The following is a 16,569-nucleotide window of genomic DNA, read 5'->3' on the forward strand; positions in this document are numbered from 1 at the left end:
CAAGGGGATGGCCTGGGATGGGCTGGTCAGCCAGAGCTGTCCATGGTGCTGGCCAGAGAGGCGTGTAGCTGGAGAGAGGAGATGGTCTAGGGGAAGACAGCTGGGAAAGCTAACACAGAGAAGGAGCACTGCTCAGACTAGAAAGGAAGAGCAGTTAGACGTGGTGACTGATTCTTCACCAATGAGGGGGAATTCAAGGGGGAGATACCAAGTTTTGGCTAGAAATAAGTAACTGTGAATACAGCAGCTGGTGAGGTAGGATTTTTCCTCAGGTCTCACTTGCAACTAATACTATCCACTATAGCTCTACTGGTTGTTAAAATCTGGAAATACTTTGGTACCAGTTGGGAAATAGTCACTGGCTGAGTCCTCCTCTGCTGTGGCTGCTCTCCCTTGTCCCCTCACCATTACTCCCAGCTCTCCCCATGACCCAACAACAAAAGGGTTAAAGCCTGGCATAATGTGCTTGGAAGACTTACCTCACTAATTTCAGAGGTCAGAAATTTCTGTGGGAGGACTCATCTCCTCATCTCCCTCCCCTAAGTTAAGTACATCTTGGATGCAGACCTGATTTCAGTACCAACACTGGAAATGGAGTCAGAGTTGCAGGGAAGGAAGACGGGAGGGGACTTTGCAAGTTCTGCAGTTGGGTTGACTTGCCAACTGGACAGAAAATCACTCTGGTACCTACTTTTGTCTTTCTCCATCCCAGAGCACCAAGGCAGGCTCCTTCTTGTAGAAACAAAAGAGCGGGATGTGGAGAGAAGAAAAACTTCCTGCCTCTCTAGTGTGGAGCAGAGAGGCTAGGAGGTGGTAGGAAGGGAGGGTGCACAGAAAACCGAGTGGCTTAATTATAAGGACCTCCCATTTGGTGAGTGACCATCTTCTAGCATGTGACCATGCACGTGCATCTAACTTTATTGATTATCTATCATGCCTAAAATACTTTTCACATGTCTGATCACTCTGTGATCACTCTGTCGCTACACCAGCCTTTTTAAAAGATTTTATTTATTTATTTGTCAGAGAGAGAGCGCACACAAGCAGGGAGAGTGGCAAGCAGAGGGAGAAGCAGGCTCCCCGCTGATCAAGGAGCCTGATGTGGGAGTTGATCCCAGGACCCTGGGATCATGACCTGAGCCGAAGGCAGATGCTTAACTGACTGAGCCACCCAGGCATCCCATTTTTTTTTAAGATTTTATTTATTTATTTGAGAGAGAGAGCATGAGCAGGAGGAGGGGGAAAGGCAGAGGGAGAGGGAGAAACAGACTTCATGCTGAGCAGGGAGACAAACCTGGGACTCCATCCCAAGACCCTGAGACCATGACCTGAGCCAAAGGCAGACACTTAACCGACTGAGCCACCTATGCGTCCTGCTACATGAGTCTTTTGATAATTACCCCCAGATAGCAGTTGAGGAAACTAAGGCTCAGAGAGGTCATGTGACTTGTTCAAGATCACACAGTCAATAAGTGACAGTCAGGATTAATCTCAGGTCAGATTTCCCAGCCCAGAATCTCCTCTATTCTATTTGGTGGGGGAAGAGAGGCAAGACTTAGAAAAGATATTTTTGAGTGTGCTGAAGCCAAAATTACTGAGTGTATGCTTTATCTTTATTACCTCCAGCCAAGGTTTCCAGACAAAAGGATTCAAGTCTGCCTACTACCCATTCTCCTTCCTCCTTTTCTCCCACATCCTGGTCCTCATCAATTTCCTGAGTCATCACCCACCCTTGTTCACAGCCTTGAACCAAACAGCACCCACCCTGTTGTCTTTCTTGGGTCCATGGAAGATACAGTCACCAGGGCCTAGCACCCATTTTTTCCCATGGGTTCTGGCCTCCTGGAAAAGGGGACTTCCAAAGCAAACTCAGCTTCCTCTCTCCTCCTGAGACTCAACCCGTTGCCACACCCCTTTCCATGTTGTTTGCCTTTTGGAGCAAAGTCCGGCTTGGACCTCTCCCTGGGAGTCCACTATGTCAGTCAAGGTCAGAGCTCTCCAGCAGAATTCTCAGGAGGCAGCCAGAACCCCACTGAAGTGGAGCACACAGGGTGAGGACAATGAATCCACCAAGGTTTAGGCATACCAGAGCTGTGGAGGGACACTCTTTCACTGAAGAGGCACAAGGACACATGGCTCCTAGCATGAGCTTTCTCACCTCCTTGGGGTGTTCTTGCTGGGATTCCTGAGACCACAACCAAGCCCTGTCTGCAGAGTCACTGCTCCTATTTCTTTTCAGCCTAAGAATGGAAAAACAGGCCCCTTTCCCTGTCCTTAAGGTCCAGCTGAGTCAGGTTGACCATTTCAAAAAGAGCTTAGAGGAAAACAAAAAGGAAATCATTATAGAAACTACAAACAGCATAGACATTGTCATGTCCAAAGTGCAGGTTTCAGATTCTGAGAATAACATTAAAACCGGTGAAAAGCTCACTGAGTTCCACATTCCTTGATTCCAAGAAAATTCCAGACCTAATGGTGCTGGCATAACTTCATGGGCCCCCTGGCCTGCCCCTTCCCTCCAGTTCAGCCAGCCTCTGGCCATGTGATTTCCCAGGCCAACTCAGGCCACTTTGTCATCTTAGTCCATCCATTGTTTACTTTCACAAGTAAATGCCAACTTTCCCAAAATGAGAGTTTATTTTCTGGGTTTACTCCTAGACTCATTAAGGTCTCTCCCTGTAACACCACCCCCCATCACCGTCCTGGGTAGTGAAACATCTTTAATTGCTCAGAATGAACTTTGAGGCTTTCAGCTTCACCCACCTAAGGAGTCTTCACCAAATTAGAGCTGTTACAAAGAAAACCACATGCCCAAAATGGTGTCACTTAGGCCAAGTTTCAACCTCCCCCAGAAATGTAGTCTTAACGGGTCAGACAGGAATTTTCTGGTCAGCACCAATGAGGTCATCTGTCACAGGTGGCCTCTCCAACCCCCAAAAGAAGATAAGCAATCTGTAATAAGAGCCCCTGCCCTTCCCCATAAGGGAAGGCCATCTTGCCTGAAATAATCCTTTCTTTTCCTTTGCTAATAACATCTTGTCCCACCCTCCTGTCTATAAAAACCTTCCCTTTTGCATAACGCCCTGGAGTTCCCCTCTACTTGGTAGATGGGATGTTGCCCAGTTCATAAATCCATTTAAAAAAGCCAATTAGATTAAAGTTTACTCCCTTGAGTTTTTGTTATTTTACAGACCTTTTCCACAAAGCAAATGCGGACAAATCAACAAATGCGCTTCCAAGAATCCACATTAGCATACCAGCGCCTTCTTCATACATTAACCTCCAGATCCCTAGAAAAGAGTTAGCTTGGTGCCAGGGAGGAGGTAATGCCGGCAGAAAACGGGTAGGACACTTTCTCTGCCACCTGCCAGAGGACTCCAGTTGTAAAGCAATATGCAAGTGAAAAATAACTAGGGGTTGCTTTCAAGTTAACAATCGCGATCACAGATTGAAGTTCCGGTTGAGATTCTGACCCTACGTCACCATCGCGCGGCCGGAAATAACTGGAACGGCTCCCACTCAGGTGACGAGCCCATGGAGTAACCGCCTATGAATTTGGTCGTCTACTAAAATAAGGACTGCGAGGACGTCACGACAACTAGGAGACTATACATTGCATGTTGCGACTGGCAGAAGCTCAGTGGCTACTAGTAGGGAAAATCAGAGAATTAAAAAAGGGTAAGCATTAAAATTGGGCGGCGCTTTCGCCTTCTCTGAGCATGACTCATTCGGGATGCCGTCGTTGTCCTGGGATACCGGGAGACACCTTGTCCTGAGCGTCCTGTCTCTATGGAAACATCAACATGGCGGCAGAGTGAGTTCTGAGAGTTGCTCCCAGGACCAGGGGAACGGCGCGAGTAGCCACCGAAGGTATCTGTCCCGGAAGACCGCCTCCTTTGGGAAATTGTGGCCGGGGGTCCCTTCCATGTCCCTTAGAGAGCCCCGTGGGACTGAGACTACGGTGAGTTCAGTCTGGGGATATCCTAGAGAACAGAGGAACGACCTTAAGTATTTTTATCACTTCATTTTACCAATTTCTTTTCCACTCCACACTACGCGGCGACCCGCCACTTTTCCCACTGGTCATCTTAGGAATGTTTACGTTGGAAAAGAGGCAAATAAAGGAAGCTGATGATATATTTTTTTAAAGTCCTCAATATTAGAAAATTGGATTTAAAAACAACACCTACCCTGCCCAGTGTCTTCACAGTGATTGCAGATGGGTGTCTTTTGGAAGAGTAGCTCAACCGAGTATGGAAGTTATGATTGTTAATTACAGTAACACTGGTTCCTCTACGGCTTTTTCAAATCCCCTATTTCATTCCAACTTCACATCAACTTTGTGGAATAAGATAACCTTCATTTGGTGAGGTGACTGAGGCTCCAGGAGATGGAGAAACTTGCCCATCTCAGTGAACCTGAGCAGATGCAGCTCTCCGGGACCAGCGCTCTCTTCCCTAAGCCCTAAGACCTGATCTGGAGATTTCTACCCCACTGTCTCTAATTTCTTCTACCTGTGTTGACTGGTGACTTTTTCAGAACTCTGAGGTATTGGCTATTTATAGAATCCCCTGAGGTCACAGACTTTACTGAATCAGGCAGGACTACAAAGCCATCCAATAGCCGAAAGGTAATGGGACTCTCCTCCCTGCCTCCCTAGCTGGCATTTCTTTGATTCCTTCTGAATATCCTCTTTACAGGGGAAGGTAGGGGCCTTGCCTCTCTTGTCCATTGCCTAGCACTGTACATATAACAGGCACTCAGTAAATGCTTTGTGAGCGAATGAATGAATGAATGAATGAATGAGTGAGTGAATCTAAGATATTCTCCAGAGGTTTTGGAGGTGTTGCCAATTAGGAAAAACTGAATCAACAGAATCTTTTGCTTTGGATGGTGGTGGGGAGGGGATGGGAGTGTCTGATAAAATTGTATAAATTTTTAAAGGATAACCATAAAATCATTGACTAAAGTGTAATATGTTATAATAAGGAGTTGAAAGCTGAACCCCAAACTTGAAAAGAGGTAATTTTTTTTTTAAGTAGGTTCCACGCCCGGGTGGAGTCCAACATGGGGCTTGAACTCAACAACCCTGAGATCAAGACCTGAGTTGATATCAACAGTCACTTAACCGACTGAGCCACCCGGGTGCCTGGAAGAGAGGTAATTTTAGGCCAAAGAAAAGACAGCTTACATATCATCATAAATTGTTGTAAAGATTAAAATACATACGGGGCACCTGGCTGGCTCAGTTGGTGGAACATGTGACTCTTGACCCCAGGTTTGTGAGTTAGAGCCCCACGTTGGGTGTAGAGATTACTTAAAAATAAAATCTTAAAAAATGATAAAATAAAATACGTGAGAAGGCCTTACAACACTGCTTGGCACATAAGTTCTCAATAAATGTCAGTAAAAGTTGTTACTATTTTTGAGATTATTATTCAAAGAGGTGGGGAAGGACACTGAGTAGTCTGAAAAATATACATAATTTCAAAAAGGTGTTAGATTGACGCTGTCCAATATGGTAGCCACACCTGGGTGTGTGTGTGCTGAAGGAATCTCCTAAAGGAAGAGGGGATTGGGAGTTTAGGCCCCGTGTGTGTTCCCTAGAGCAGGACCAAACACCCTTTTGAGTATTTGGTGAAAGCTGTGGACACTTTCCCTGGAAAAAAAGCACTTTGCCATATATATGACATTTTGCATATGGTTTGCATATAACCTTTGCATATATTTGCATATAATTTCCAGCTGCAGTCTCTCCATGGATCCCTCTGCTCTAGAAGTTGACTCGCTTATCTTTGGATTGAGTGATTATTTCAGTGAATGCTTACTTTAAACCTGGACTGCAGGTTGCATACCGATAGAGGAAACCCGAAAGACCGGGATTCATCCAGTCTCACTTACCTCTTCGTTGCCCCTTCTCCTTCTCACAGGAGGCAAGACACACTCTGAAGAAACAAGTAGAGAGCAAAAGCCAGATAAAAGTAATACGTGTGCTTCAGTGACACTCACTGGGGGCTTCCTGAGAAATGCAAAGGGTGGCCATGGCAGGCAGGGCTGGGTGGGCCTCATCCCTGAGTCCCTCTCCTGAATGATGAGTTTCTAGGCTCCTGGGCAGAGCGCTGGATCTTGTACCCTGGCTTTTTGCTCATGGTGCCACCTTGTACCTCCATGCCACAGCTGGTAAGCGGGCCCCCCTGTAATAATGACGGCCACGGCCAGTTTACTCCACGAGCCTCTCTCTTTGATGTCCCTCTTGTGTCCCCTCCGGTCCCTTCCTAGCTCCACATTGGCAGAACTCCTGGCTCAGCCAGAGTGCTCCCCTTGGACTTGTGTTCCAGGTGGCTGATGCTCATCCAGGCAGCCTCAAGCCCCCTGATGAAGACGAGGGACAGCATGAACTCCGGCTCCTGCCTGAGCACCAGCACAGTGGCCGTTCCCACCGTCACTGGCAGCAGTGTGGTGCTGAGTGCCTGCGGCAGCAACACCAGTGCCCACGTGAGCACGTGTCCGGGGGGGTGGGGCGGGGTGCTGCAGGGCCGGCAGGGGTGCTTAGGAATCTGGAAGGACCTGACTCCCCCTGTCCAGACCCCGACCCTAGACCCTGCATACACTGAGCACCAAGCCGCCTGGAGTGGTGGCAGCAGCAAGAGTGGCCGTGAGGGGTGGGGGTGCATGTGAAGAACTCTGGGGAGGTGCCAGTCAGAGCTGAGAGAGTAGTCAAGGGTTCTCTCTTGCCTCAGAAAGTTCTTCTGGGCTTCACCCCTTGTGTTTGACCAAGATGTGGATGTTGCTGACTTTTTTGCAGCTCTTGGCTGACATAGCAGGGGAGGAGTCACACACAAGGAGTGTGACTGTGGGGTAGGACTGTGTGGGGTGCAATGTGTGTCTGTGTCGTGTGTGCATTCTTGTGTCTCCTGAGGACCGGGGGTCACCTCACCCCTCCATCTGTGCCATTCCGGGCCTGTTTGCCCCATGTTCCCTCACGGCCCTTACCCACTCTGCGCTGAGCTGGGAGGAGATTGAAAGTGGGGAGGAAGGGAGGAGCCAGGGCATTTCTCTCCCCCAACCCACTTTCGTGACAGTATTCCCATCAGCAGCTGCATCTCCCCGTGACTCCAGTCCCCACCAGACAGGCCTTGGGGCTGTGAGAACCCCAGTACCTCCCCTAACCTAGCGTGGTAGCAGCTTCTTGATGTCGCTAGCTTCTGGGTTACTTCACTGTGCCTTGGTTGTGCATTAAATTCCTTGTTTTGAACACCCATGGTGGCTTCTGTTTTCCTGATTGGACCCTGACTGATGTCCCTACTGATATTTACCATAAATTACCCTGGCTCACCCATGTCACCTTTCCTCTATGGGCCAACCAGGAAAGAAAATACTATATTGGCCACCTGATACTCTCTGTAAATATTTAAGCTGAGAGTGTAATAAGCTCCAAGACAGAAGAGATGTGTCTGTCTTGTTCACTATTATAGTCCTGGCACCTAGCACAATGTCTGGCTCATGATACGTAGTCAACAAATATTTGTCCAGTGGATGAATAATTCTTTATGTTAAGTAACAATATAGAAGCAATACTTGGCCAAAGATAAAATAACATGGCAGTGAGTGAAATGTTCACTGCAATGACTGTGGTAGGAAGAGGTACCTTGTTCATTTTCCCTTCACCTGGGCTTTGCCCCCTCCGTCCCCCTCCCTCCTCAGGTAGATGGGACTAGGGATCAGCTTGGGAAGGATTTTCCGTTATAGATGGGAAGCTTTGGCACACTGCGCCTCTACATCGTCAGGAGCAGTGCTTGGAGTAGCCCCCACATCACGACAGGGGGTGGGGATTTCTTGAAGGCAAATTGACTCCTTCCTCTGCTCCACCAGCCACTTGAGGGATGGGAGAGGGAATGGTAGAGTATTCTTGTGGTCTCACAAAGTGCATGGGATAGACCACTCCAGCTAGGAGAGGCTTCCGCAGCAAAAGGGTAGGATGGGAAGGAAGGAAAGGAAAAGGCAGCACCCGAGGGGACTGGTATCTTTGGGTGCACTGGGGAACAGAACCCACCAGCTAAGCCTGCTCAGTGCCCAATGGAGTGGTCCAGGGAAGGCTCCAGGGAAGGCTGCAGGGGAAGGGTCATGGAGAATCCATGCAGTGGCCTCGGAAATGGTAATATCTGACTGCCTCTCATCTTCTCTCTCCAGACCATCCCCTAGGGACCAAGGGTCGGGTCAATTCCTTGCTTTCTGGAGATGGGAGCTTTTTGCCTGTTCTCTGGGCATTTCAATCTTACCCCGCTAATGCGTCCTTTCTTCTCCAGGCTGCCAGCTTGACGGACACTCGCATGTGCTTCTCAAAAAAGCAAGACAAAGTGAAGAAGAGGGTCATCTGGGGCATTGAGGTGGTCGAGGTGCTGCAGTGGCAAGGTTGGACACTCGGGAAGGAGATCACCAAGAGCCTGGCTCTGAAAAATCTGTCCTTGAAAACCCAGAAGATGACATACAGGTACCAGTATCAGGGGTCAGAGACCCAGCCCCTGAGCCCTCAAGCCCCCCCGTCACTCTTTAGAAAACAAACTTTAAAATTATCGTATAAAATTAGGGGCACCTGGGTGGCTCAGTCAGTTAAGTGTCGACTCTTGGTTTTGGCTCAGATCATGATCTCGGGGTCGTGAGATCAGTTTTGCATCCAGCTCCTCGCTCAGCGGGGAGTCTGCTTGAGATTCTCTCTCTCCTTCTCCTTCTGGCCCTCCCCACCACACTCTCTCTAAAATAAATACATTTAAAAAAATAAAGTTATCGTATAAAATTAGAAGATTATACAAAACATGCACAGTTTGAATGATTATTGGAAGTGGAGCCCATGTGACCAGATTACGAGTGGAATAGTAAGTGTCTGAAGCTCACCTTCTCCCATGGTGTGTCACTCCCCTGTTGAAACACCTTCTCTACCATAAAAGTAACCACTCTCCTGACTTAATGATAATGATTTCCTTGCTTTTCTCAGTTGAATGGATTTATCACCTATGTTTGCATCCCTAAATGATATAGTTTAATTTTACTTTCTTACAAACTTGGCATAAGTGGAATAGTATGGTATATTTTTGTAATTCCTTGGCTTTTGTTAAGTTACATTTGGAAGACTCATCTGCATGCAACAATAGTTCATTCTTTGTCATCACGGTATAATATTCCAACAGATGCTTATATTGTAGTATATTCATCCATTCTTCTATTGAGGGATGTTTGGGTTGTTTCTGGTTTGGGACTGTGATCAACATTCATGTATAGATCTTCACGTACAGGACTTTTTCCTAGGGTAGCTACATAGGAGGAGAATTGCTGTGACCTAGAGCGTGTCCATGTTTGCCTTTTATAGATAAAGCCAAACTGTTCTCTAAAGTACTCATTTATATTTCTATTCCCACCAGCCATGCATGAATTCCCGCACCTCTGCATTTTTACCAACCATTGTTATTGTCAGAATTTACAATTTTTCCAACAATGTTAATTTTTTGTGGCTCTAATTTGCATTTCCCAGCTTACTGATACAGCTGAGTGTCTGTCATGTGCTATTGACCATTTCATCTGTGGAATTCGTGTTCAAGTCTGTACTCATTTTTCTATTGGATTGTTTTTGTTTTTTTAAGTGAACTCCACCCCCATGCAGGGCTCGAACTCACAACCCCCAAGATCAAGAGTCCCAGTGCCAGGTGCCCCTGTCTCTAATAGAAATTCTTAGGGCTACTAATCCTTTGTCAGTTATGTTTTGTAAATATCTTCTCCCACCTGTGACTTGTCTTTTCCTCTCTTTCCCATGTCTTTTGAAGAATTGAAGTTCTTCATTTCAAAGGAATCAAATGTATCAATGTTTCTATATTATGGTTGGTGCTGTTTTGTATCTTGCTTAGGAAGTCCTTCTCTCCCCCTACCTAGGTCATGAAGACAGTCTCCTGTAGTATCTTCTAAAGACGATAGTTTTGCTTTTCATGTTTGTCTTTTATCTATGCAGAATTGATTTTTGTGAATGGTTTTCTTTTATTTGTGTGTGTGTGTATGTGAATGGTTTCAAGTAGGGATCCAATAATTCTTTTCCTCAAACAAATGTCCAAATGTCCCCAAGCCATTTGTTGAAAAGTTCATACTTTCCCTGATGATCTCCTCCACCACTGATGTTTATCCTTGTTCCTTTGTGATCTCAACGTGAAAAATTCCAGTGTATCACCATTGGTTTAGATGTTTCCTGTGGCCTTTTGTTTTGGCTTGGGTTTTTAAAGATTTTATCAGGTTAAGGACATTCCCTTCTATTCCTTGTTTGTTAAGAGTTTTTCTCACAAATATGTTGAAGGTTATCTAATATTTTTCTTCATTGAGGTGACCATTTGATTTTTTTTTCTGTCTTAATTTGTTAACCTGGTGGAGGACATTGATTTCCTCTGTTGAACCAACCATGTATTTCCTGGAGTAAGCTCAACTTCGTCATAATTCACTATTCTTTCTATACATTGCTAAATTCTTTGGGCTCTCTCATTTTGTTTATGAGAGAGATAGGCCTGTAATTTTCCATTCCTCTCCTACCTCTGTCAGATTTTGGTAACAACATTATGATGGATCCATAGAATACTTTGGGGAGTGTTTCCTCATTTTATATTACTGGGAAGGTAAGGCTGAGGTTATTTTTTATCACATGTTTGGTAGGACTTGCTGTGAAGCCATCCGGCCTAGTGTTTTCTCTGTGGAAAGATTTTTGACTACTTATTTAATGGCTTTGATGATTTTAGGTGAGGTGGCCATAAAATTTATTATCTAATTCTTTTTTTAAAAGATTTTTTATTTGGGGCGTCTGGGTGGCTCAGTTGTTAAGCGTCTGCCTTCGGCTCAGGTCATGATCCCAGGATCCTGGGATTGAGCCCCGCGTCTGGCTCCCTGCTCCGTGGGAAGCCTGCTTCTCCCTCTCCCACTCCCCCTGCTTGTGTTCCCTCTCTCACTGTGTCTCTCTCTGTCAAGTAAATAAATAAAATCTTTAGAAAAAAAAGATTTTTTATTCACTTGAGAGAGAGAGACGGGGGCAAGAGGGGGAGCACAAGCAGGGGGGAGGGGCAGAGGGAGATAGAAAGGGAGAAGCAGACTCCCCGCTGAGCAGGGAGCCTGATGCGGGGCTCGATCCCAGGACCCTGGGATCATGACCTGAGCCAAAGGCAGACGTTTAACCCACTGAGCCACCCAGGCACCCTTGTATTATCTAATTTTTGAGTCCACTTTGGTAAGTTAAACTTTCCTAAAAATGGGTTTATGTCACCTAAACTTTAACATTGATTGGTATAGAGTTATTGGCAGTATCGTCTTTCTGTGACTATTTTTTAAATCTGCACTGTCTATGGTTTTGACCCATGCTGAAGCTCTACAACCCTGCCTACATCTCTGCTTGGATCGGCATCCTGGCCCGTCTGTTCTCAGCCTTGGTTCCCCCCCAGCTCAGCACTCGGGGATTTTTCTTGTTTTCTGAGCCCTGATTCTAAAGTGCTTAAGCCCTGGCTCTCTCCTGCAGGTCCCCCAAGACCAAGTTCTTCTTCACAGTCATCCCCCAGCCCATCTTGCTGAGCCCGGGCATAACCTTCACACTCCCCATTATCTTCCGGCCTCTGGAGGAGGTAAGGTCTGCCACTTTAAGGGCACTGGCAGGGAGGGACATAGGCGCTGTGACCTTGGAACAGGAAGCAGGGCAGAGCAGCAGGGAGCACCCCCCGCTTCCCCACCAGGACACACACATACTCATCCTGACAGCTGTAGCAGAAACTCCAGCTTGGGAAGCCCTGGAGAGGCTCCGACCCTGAACTCATGAAACCACGGGGGGTTCCTAGTTGGATGTTGGGGGCTAAAATCTGTGCTACTGTGTTAGCCACCAGAAAGCCTTAGATTCCTTAGCCTCTTCCTACTCTCAAAACATTCCCCCAAATACAAAAGAGGCCCCCTGTCTCTGAGACCAAGACCGTGTTAGAGGACACCTCCTCGGACACCGCCCTCGGTGACTGTGTCGGGGGCATGGCCAAGAGCTGGGGTGGGATGTGTGGTCCCTGAGTACCATGCAGATACCACCCATCAACGACTGCCTCCACCCCCGGCCTCCCACCCCCCACATTGCAGAAGGAGTACATGGACCAGCTCTGGTTTGAGAAAGAAGAGGGAATGTTCTGTGTGGACCTGAGGGCCACCCTGCCTTGCCACAGTCTGATCTGCCCACCGTCCCTGCAGTTGCCCATGTGTGCTGTGGGGGACACCGCCGAGGCCTGGTTCTGCCTGGAAAATGTGGGGTGAGGGGAGCAGCTGAGGCTCAGAGGCGGGGAGAGTGAGCTCGGTGAGGCGGGTCCCGGGGTGCTGGTGGGGGAAAGGAGGAGAAGAGGAGCCCAGCATCTCTGCCTTTCTAAAGTAGGGGCAGGGGTCAGAATGAGCCCAGTGGCTCCGATCTGTATCCCCCCCCTCCAGGGACTTGCCCACCTTCTTCACCTGGGAGTTCTCCAGCCCCTTCCATGTACTGCCCACCACGGGGCTGCTGGAGCCAGGCCAGGCTTCCTACATCAAGGTGACCTTTCACCCCCTTTTGGCCATCATCTATGAAGTTCAGGCCACATGCTGGTATGGAGAGGGCAGTAAGCAGAAGAGCAGCATCCAGTTGCAGGCTGTGGGTGAGGCCCGACCCCTCACCTGTCCCCAGAGCCCACTTGCTGCCCCTCCTGGGTCTCAAAGCCTCCATGTGCCCCCCCACGTCCCCCGCTGGCCTGTCCTCCACAGGACCTCCGCCAGCTTCCCACCCTCCCCTAGCCCTGCAGGCTTTGCCTTTCCTTTGCCTTCCTTGATGGGGCAGACCAGTGTTTCCCTGGGGATACCTGCCTTCTTCGAGGGACTGTTCCGCTGGGGCCACAGAGGCCCTGGTGGGTTTCTTCCCGAGACTCCCTCATCTCTGCCCCAGCCAAATGCGCCCAGCTGCTGGTGAGCATAAAGCAGAAGCGACCAGAGGACCAGGATGCTGAAGGCATCCAGAAAGTGCTGCACTTTGGCACCGTCGCTGTGGGCCGCACCGCCGAGAGGCAGATCAAGCTCTATAACCCTTCGGCGGTATGTGTCCTGTGTGTGTGTATGGGGGTGGGGGGGGCAGGACCACAGGACCGGCTGCTCCTAAAACCCATCCCTTTTACAAGATGCCCTCTTTCTCTCCATACTTTTGGCCCCAAGCCTCACATAACCCACGTCTGTTGATACACGCATGTGTCAGGCAACAGGTGTCTTTTCATCTCAGCTGGGGGCTGGGCTGGAGTATCCCTTGACCATCCCCAGAGCAACTCCAAGAGCAGCCCTAAGGTGGTCCTACCTCCAGTACCACAGCTAGCCTTTCTGGTAGCTTTGGGAAAGAAAAGAGTGCCCCCCAGGCAGTCCCAGCGCCCGGCACACTTCCTTCCTCCTGGCAGAGGTGGTCTCCATGCTCCAGCTGACAAGTGGGGCACAGACTGGACTTCAGCTGCCCTCACCCCCTCAGCTGGGCACTTGGGTAAGGACAGCTGCCTCACCCTGTGACCTGACCCTTCCTGCCACCCCCCCCACCACCCCACAGGTGAGCGCCCCCTTCCGGATCGAAGTAGCCCCAGACATGCTGGCCAAAGATCACACCTTCTCGTGCCCCACTACCAATGGCATTGTGCCTCCAGGAGGGGAGAAGTTAGTGTCGGTGTCCTTTCACCCCGAGACCTTGGACGTCAGAACTATTGACTACTTGTCCATCATGCCGTCTGGCTGTGCCTCCCAAACCCTGCTCAAAGTCGTTGGTTTCTGTAGAGGTACTGGCCACCCTAGGACGCCGCACTGCCTCTGGGGCCAGGAGCAGCCCCCGTTTAGGATTGGGAAGGGTTCCTTGCCTGCTTGAAGGGCCTGATGCCTCCTTGCCCTTCAGCCTGGGTGTCTGCTGCCCCCTGGTGGCTCAGTGTGGAATCAGTTTGGGACACCTGGAGATAATGTTCCTGCCCTCACCCCTGGTGAACTTGGAGGTCAGCTCAGGTTGCTGGGGCTCTGGGTCTTTCCAGCCCAGCCTTCAGTCTCCAGGAAGGGCCACCTCCCATCAGGGGACACATTCTGAGACATCCTCTGGGAGGCTGATAGCCCAGCCCCACCCAGGTGACGGGGCTGCTCACAGGAGCCCCATCTCCGCCCAGGTCCTGATGTGTCCCTGAAACATTGCTGTGTCAACTTCAGCTGCGTCAACCTCGGGCAGACCTCAGAGCAGCCCCTGTGGATTGAGAACAAGTCGGACTGCACAGCCTACTTCCAATTTGCCATTGACTGCCAAGAGAGTGTCTTCGGCATCAGACCAGCCTTTGGGACCCTGGTGGGCAAGGCCCGCATGACCCTGCACTGTACCTTCCAGCCCACTCACCCCATCATCTACTCTCGGCGAGTGGCCTGTCTCATTCACCACCAGGTGAGCAGTGGGGGAGGAGGCAAGGAGGGGCTCTCTTGGGCCTTGGAGGAGCCAATCTGCGGCCCAGTGATGAAGACAGTGCTTGGTGACCCCTCTCCTGTATTCTGGAACCTCTGCCTGGATCATCTCTGCCAGGGCCCCGGCCTGGCTTTTGGAGCCAGAGCTCGGCTAACGGCACAGAAAGGTTCACTCCAAGCCAGGTCAAGGGCTTTTCTGCTGCTCCTGCTGCTGCTGCTGATGGGCTGGGGGGAGGGAGGACTGGACTCAGAGTAGAGAGCCTTGAAGTGAGGACCCAACTCAGGGCCGTGGGCAAGATCCTACAAATTGTGCCCTGACCACTTGGCACCTGGTCACATCCCTTTTCGGCGGGGATTGAAATCTGGCCTTACACAGACACATGTCACAGGACCCGCTGTTCCTGGACCTGATTGGGACCTGCCACTCAGACAGCACCAAGCCAGCCATCCTGAGGCCTCAGCACCTCGCTTGGTACCGCACACACCTGGCACGGGGCCTGACGTTCTACCCTCCTGACATCCTGGGCATCTTGCTGAGGGAGAAGAAGCTGGAGCAAGATCAGAATGGGGCCCTCAGGATTCCCACTGAGGTTTGATGGACTGTTTTGGGCCCCCTACAGACAGGCTCCCCTCCCCAGGTTCGTGCCCCCTTCTCTAGAAATTCTTGGCAAGTCATGTTCCCCCAGAGCCCTGTGGGCACCATTAGTAGTTGGGGATGAAAGGGGCATGCAAATGAGGGGCAGTGGCAGGAGGAATGGCAGTGGGCCCCCACTCACCTGTCTCTCCCCACACAGGACCTGGCAGACGCGTCAGCCCTGAAGTATCCTCTCATCCCTCCCATGACTGAGTACTTCGTCGATGGTACCAGCGACATAGCCATCTTCCCCCCACCTGTCAGCATAGAGCCCACTGACGTGGATTTTGGTGCCTGCCCTGGGCCCAAGAACCCCTACCCTGTCCCCCTGTGCTTGATGAACCACACCAAAGGCACAATCACGGTGGTCTGGACGCAGAGGTCTGACTGCCCCTTCTGGGTGACCCCAGACACCTGTGACGTGCCTCCACTCAAGTCCATGGCCATGCGCCTGCACTTCCATCCACCTTACCCCAACTGCCTGTATGCTGTGGAGCTCGAGGCCTTCGCTGTTTATAAGGTGCGTGGGGGCAGTAGAGATCCCACGGGGCTCTCTACGGGGCAGCCCCCACCGCTCCCTCCAACACGGGGGGAGGGCTGCCTCTCTGCCCTGGAGCTTGAATGGCAAGGCGGGGTTGGAGGGAGTGATGGGGGCTGCCGTGGGATCCATCCTCAATGTGCCAAGCTCCTCCTTGGCCACACGGTGGTCCTTACTGGTTTGTCTGCTCCCAGGCTCATAGGCTGCCTTGGCCAAGGGAATTCTTGCCCCATCTGATTACATCTCACGCATATGTGGCCTTCCACTCCCTCCAGAGGGAGAACTCAGCTGGAGTCAAGCCCTTTGGGAAAATTCAGCACACAAGGAGTCACTCCCTGGGGCTCCTGGCTTCTCTCTAGTCCCTGAAGTAGGAAGTGGTCCAGCCAAAAGAGCCATGGGCTGGAACCAGAGCCTGGGGGACCAAGTCAGGGGGGGCCAGATAATTAGGTGTGTGGGGGGGAGGGGCTTCTAGCACAACCTCCCTTGGTTGTGCTCAGCCCAGCCTCTTGGTCACAGACGCTGGTCGCTCCCTCATCTCTGGTCCTGCCTTTTCCCTTCCTTGTCAGCTCTGCCTACGCTGCTGTTCTTTCCCAGGGGCCAGAGTGCTGGGGCTGAGAGATAAGCATCCCTTACTGTGGGTGAGGTGTGTGACCTCTGGCTGTGTGACCCTGAGCAAGTCCCTTAATGTCCCTGAGCCCTGGTCTTCTCATCTAAAAACTTGGGGTCGTATCTGAACTTTTGAGAAGGCTTTCCAAAGCTGAGATTTTAATTGCCTCTGTTCTAATATCTTGGCAGTGGGGGGATGTGGAGGCTTGTAGGAATAAGGCTGTGGACACCTGGCTTTGCCAAGGCTGAGCCTTCCAGATTGTTAGGCTACTGGCTCTGGCCCGGCACTGTCTGATATGACAACCACCAACCACATGGGGCC

General features: G+C 50.2%; 1 protein-coding gene across 10 annotated transcripts in view; it reads left to right on the forward strand.

Moving 5' to 3' along the window:
• Nucleotides 1-3,504: 3,504 nt before the first annotated feature.
• CFAP65 (cilia and flagella associated protein 65) overlaps nt 3,505-16,569 on the forward strand; it is a 33,923-nt gene continuing 20,858 nt past the window's right edge. For 4 of the 10 annotated variants that reach the window (XM_073878511.1, XM_025888184.2, XM_073878515.1 and 1 more), the window contains exons 1-11: nt 3,690-3,870; nt 6,339-6,495; nt 8,307-8,491; nt 11,534-11,636; nt 12,130-12,296; nt 12,469-12,668; nt 12,953-13,098; nt 13,592-13,814; nt 14,187-14,452; nt 14,859-15,059; nt 15,264-15,623. In XM_073878511.1, coding sequence (XP_073734612.1) covers nt 3,734-3,870; nt 6,339-6,495; nt 8,307-8,491; nt 11,534-11,636; nt 12,130-12,296; nt 12,469-12,668; nt 12,953-13,098; nt 13,592-13,814; nt 14,187-14,452; nt 14,859-15,059; nt 15,264-15,623 — 2,145 coding nt within the window. In that variant the 5' untranslated portion in view covers nt 3,690-3,733. The other 6 variants (XM_073878522.1, XM_073878518.1, XM_073878524.1 and 3 more) reach the window with 6 other exon arrangements.

Source organism: Callorhinus ursinus, unplaced genomic scaffold, assembly GCF_003265705.2.
Source record: "Callorhinus ursinus isolate GAN/ISIS: 27379988/994484 unplaced genomic scaffold, GSC_fseal_2.0 scaffold2, whole genome shotgun sequence".
In the NCBI taxonomy this organism is placed as follows: Eukaryota; Metazoa; Chordata; class Mammalia; order Carnivora; family Otariidae; genus Callorhinus; species Callorhinus ursinus.